Genomic DNA, 4,675 nt, shown 5'->3' with positions numbered 1-4,675 from the left:
GCAGCAACATCAAAGAAATTTTCAAATTGTAACGAATATATTTTTCAAAGATATTAATTTTTTTTTTAAATTGCAAAAATATATATTCTATATACACAAAAATAATTAACATAAGATATTATATATAAATTATAAAATTAATTGATCAATAAAATTTCTATTGTTCTTATGTCAAAAGAATTCAAAGAATCTTTCAATTTTGAAATCTGAAGAAAAAAAATGTCTTAGGAGCCTGCCTGTAACACTTGTGAATAAAAATGTTGTACATAGATATCGATCCTAAACAATCTACAATAATGGTCATAATATATTGGCACTTTTGGCTAATTTACAATTTTTCGAAAATTGAAGTTCGAGCGAGAATGTCAATTTTTAGGCCTTCAACTTGATTTCATCGAGTATTTCGATCTGGGAGGGATTTATTGGTTTCTAGGCTATATTTCAAGCCCTACTGGACCATTTTTGAACTTTTGGATCCTCAGATCCTCAGAGTCTTAAGTCTAGCGTTAAAACTCAGAGTTAAAACTCTACCATTCGAACCTACTTTAGAGCACTTACAAATCGATTGTGGTTTCAAAACTTCCTGGGGAATTTCCCTTTTGTGCCAAGTATTTTGTCCATCATTGTAGGTCAAATAATAAATTAAGAGACTGTATTTTCAAGGGAAACTTTTTGTTTTGCCATCAAAATAAATATTCTTATTTCATTTCTGGATTGGCATTGCAAGGTAGTTTGAGGGTATAACTTTAAATGTCTGAGTGATCGATTTTAGAAAGCTTCAAATCTTCATTGTTTGTATATGACGGTTTGATTGGGTAGCTTACTTCCGTTGCGTTATTGTTCTCGTTAGCGATTGGTGCATTTTGAGGAGCATCGCTTTTGATTGGCTTACTCTCCTTCGTAGAGTTTTCGTCATGATGTTTTGTTTTGGCGTCACGCATCCATGAGTTTGCTTGTGATAACACGCCCTCGAATGATTTAAGGCGGGACATACGCCATTCTTGACGCGCCCTTGCTTCTTTAAGTCGTTTTGACGATTCGTCTGAGAGTTTGCGTTGGGTGGGCGAGGAAGTGGCGGATGTTGGCTGCAGAGAAAAGAGAAAGAAATTCGATAAATGTTTCGGGTATGCTGACAATGTACGAAAAACAAAAACGCCTCAATCACCGATACGATCTAGTGACGATTAATCGAAAAGTTTATTGATTACATCATAAGTTGAAGAAAGTATCAATTACTCATACGCTTGGCTAATCAGAATTTATTTATTACGGAGATAAGATTACGAAAATATTTTGATTGATTTGTGTAAGTTAAGAATACTAAGGCATGCATAATGCAAGCTAAAAATATATATGGATCATATCCTGACTCCGTTTAAGATTAAATGTTTGTCAAAAAAGAATCCTAAAAGAATCTGTTTTTCTAGCAGTTTTTAGATAATTTTATTCTGGTGACAGAGGTTTTTTGACGGGTTATGACTCTTTTCGCACGAAAAGTTTTTCAGTTTCTTTACTGAAAAACATCTTTGTTAATATATTGTTAATATATATCTCTTTCAAAATACTTTTGGAGCATGTAGGAATTATCAAAAGTTCACGGAAATGTCAACATTTCCGGTATTTAACAATTTGAAGCTAATTATAGAAAATTATAAAATAAACCAGCCCGGAAAATCCTCAGTGTTTATCTCCGGACATATAAAAATGTAGAGGCAATTATAGAATTATGAAAAATAGGACGATAGAGCAAGTGCCAAGATCTGTCCTTACCTGTAAAGTGTGTTGTTCCAAGCATGGTTCGTTACGCATTGAGTGTTGTGTTAAATCAGGCACGCTCATCGATGCTAACTGTTGGCGAAGAGAAGCGACTGAAGTGTCGTTTTCAATCGGTAGCTTTAACGAGTCCATCAAAGGTGCTGACAATCTTTTTGTTGGATCTCTCGGTAACTTGTTACCTTTTTTGCGACGAATAACTGTCGTTGTCGTTTTTTTGTGTTTTTCTAAAATTCCGATGTTTGTGATATCAGTCAATGATGATGTCGAGGAGCTAGAGAGTCTGCGGCTCGGTGGCATCGCAAAGTCGGATAAAGTGGTTGATGACCGTTCCCGAAGCCCGACAACGGTCGGTAAAGAGTCGGTACGTTCTCGGTGTGAAGAATCGGAAACCAAAGTATTGGCTCGTTCACGTCGCTCGATGACTCGTTGACGGCTCTTTTGGTAGGTCCTTCGTAGCTGATCAGGCGATAAACCCATTTGCTAAAATGATGCGAAAAAATTGTTCTTTTATAAAAAGTGTCTAGTTTTTGTCTTTAAGCTACTTTGCTGCTGTCAATAGTAGTACTCTCAAACCTGAAGTCATGTATGTGTAACTACCATGAGTAATTCTGGGAAATACAGTTACGAAAATAAATCGTTTTGGTGTGGCAAACATTGAATTTGTGAGCATAATAATGTAATCCATTCGAGCTTGTTGTTTGGTTAATTGTCAGAGAAGAGCTTGTTGTTGTTTGGTTATTAACCAGAGAAAAAAGGGGAGGAGTTTAAATGACCTTTGATTTGATTTTAAACACCAACTAGAAAAATTCCTTGGTAAGTTGTCATATTTTCAAAGAGGGCTGGTTGGTTTTTATATACGAGCAAGATTCGTGTTAATAAGCCATCAAAGAGTTGAGATAATTAAATCAGATTAAAATAACTTAATGATGCCTTGGCTATAAATACACACAAAAATTGGAATGCTTTTGAGAGAATCATGTCAGACTAATGGGAAAATCAAAGCAACCCTTGTAAGGTGGCCAAGTTAGACAGACTTGTCAAAATTTTGACGTAACGTAAAGAATTTTGGATCGACAACAGCTTTTAAGCAGGTTTACGTGAACAACGTCAGTAGTCAAGCTTTTGTAAGCTACGGATTTATGAAGTTTTTGCGCCATATTAAAAAGCATGTCGTAACATTTTGAACACACGGTTTAAAGGAAGGCACGAAGGGCGCATTAAGGTGTAGTCATTAAAGTAATTATGATGTCATTAAGAGGTATTTAACATACGTTGGAGGAACCGGGAAGTTAAAAAACCAGGCAATTAGGTTTTTGTGGTCAAGCTTTGATTACACTACCACGCAAATAAAAACATTCGAATTATCTGACAACGGAATAATCACAATAGAAGTTTTACTCGACAATAATACCTAAAAAGATGCCTACAAAGGATTTTGGGTAATCCAAGAAAATCTTGTTCAGTTTCAAAGCTTAGTTGACTATTTGTTTTCTTAATCTATCGAAACATTCTTGTCAATGTAAAATACTAATTAGAAAATACGTTAATTCAATGTGCTAATGAGCTTTCATTCAGTTGAGTATTTCGTCAGTCTTAATTGTTTTATCCTCTATTTGAAATGTTTGATGAATAAAGAGATATTCTATTTTATAAACTAAAGCGATTAGTTTTTTGCAAATGCATTATCGTAGGTAGAGAAACTTGCACACATCATACTAACAGTATGTAGGAAACGAAATTGCTGACTAAATATCTACCCTAAGGCTCTAAACCAAAGTCAAGCGAAAAAATACTTGATTCGATCTAAAGTAAGTCAGCCTCGTATGAGTCATTCTGTTATCCTTATTTCTTATGCAAGAGAAATTTTAAAAATAAGAGGAACAGAGAAAATATTATGAAAAATGAGAATTAAAAGAATTTTCTTACCTTAGCGAAAAGAAATCCGTATTGCCTCAAATTATCAGCATAAATATCTTTATACATTTTAGTGCTTGTGATATCCACGTGAGAATTGGATTTCGGTGACCGGCAATTTGGACGTCCCAAAATTCCACTTTCGTCAAGATTCGAATCTGATTTCGAGTGAAGTCGCGTGTCTCCTCCACCGTTGACCGATAAATTTCCATCGATGACGTCATCGTGGTCAGATGAATAGGAGACTGTCCTAGCTCTGGTGTTGGTTGTAGCCTCGTTTTCGAATTGAACCTCATCTTGAATATTAATTTGATTGTCTATCCCTTGAAACACTATTCCATAATCCGAATGATGTTTGCGATGTTTGTAAACCTTTTTCGGGTCCCGGATGTACTCTTTCTGGTGTTTACTTTCAACCTCTGTACCATCAATTTTTTCACCATCTTTCAGAATGACTGTTCCGTTTTTATAAGAATTTGTATTATTATTTTTGATGACTATATCTTGATTTTCACCCATGTTGTTTTCTGAAACACTTTCAATAATTATGTCCCTCAAGACTGAGCTCGATTTACGTAGCCTGGGTGTCGAAGACAAAATAGCCTGTCTCCGTTCGACAGATTCGAAATATTTGTTATATTGTTGCAACCCAGTATCAAACGAATAGCCTTGGCGTTGAAGTCTTTTTCTTGGTGTGGTCAATTGTTGGTTTTTGTTGACCAGAGCTGCCGGCGATGTGTTTGAACGTTGGATATTCTTGATGAAATGTCCCTGTGGTGATGTTACTGACCTTGTTCTTTGAATATCTTTTGTAGATTGTTGATTCTCCTCGATGTGGTTTTCGTCAAATGTTTCAGATCGTTGGATAATGTTCGTCTTCGATGACGGTTTTTGAATGTAAAGTGCGTCAGTCGTATTCGATCGTTGTAAACGTTTAGACGAAGCTCTTTGGTGGACGTTGTTAATATAATGTGCTTGATGCTGT

The 4,675-nt window shown here is 35.4% G+C and overlaps 1 protein-coding gene across 1 annotated transcript; it reads right to left on the bottom strand.

The window, feature by feature from the left end:
* Positions 1 to 653: 653 nt before the first annotated feature.
* Positions 654 to 2,289, bottom strand: LOC136799254 (uncharacterized). The gene is made up of 2 exons (XM_067055945.1): positions 1,771 to 2,289; positions 654 to 1,085 (listed from the first exon to the last, which is right to left on the bottom strand). The coding sequence occupies exons 1-2, from the start codon at positions 2,251 to 2,253 to the stop codon at positions 747 to 749; spliced, it is 822 nt and encodes a 273-aa protein (XP_066912046.1). The 5' UTR covers positions 2,254 to 2,289; the 3' UTR covers positions 654 to 746.
* Between the last annotated feature and the right edge of the window lie 2,386 nt (positions 2,290 to 4,675).

The sequence above is a fragment of the Clytia hemisphaerica genome, unplaced genomic scaffold (assembly GCF_902728285.1).
Source record: "Clytia hemisphaerica strain Z4C2 unplaced genomic scaffold, Clytia hemisphaerica genome assembly, whole genome shotgun sequence".
Classification (NCBI taxonomy): Eukaryota; Metazoa; Cnidaria; class Hydrozoa; order Leptothecata; family Clytiidae; genus Clytia; species Clytia hemisphaerica.
The sequence above is the reverse complement of the archived record's forward strand: the minus strand, read 5'-3'. Positions and strand labels throughout refer to the sequence as shown.

What these genes read in the sequence shown, in the direction of transcription:
- LOC136799254 (XM_067055945.1), bottom strand. Translation starts at nt 2,253, where the DNA reads ATGGGTTTATCGCCTGATCAGCTACGAAGGACCTACCAAAAGAGCCGT. An exon ending in TGGAACAACACACTTTACAG is followed by an intron (nt 1,086 to 1,770) that starts GTAAGGACAGAT and finishes TTTTCTCTGCAG; the next exon opens with CCAACATCCGCCACTTCCTC.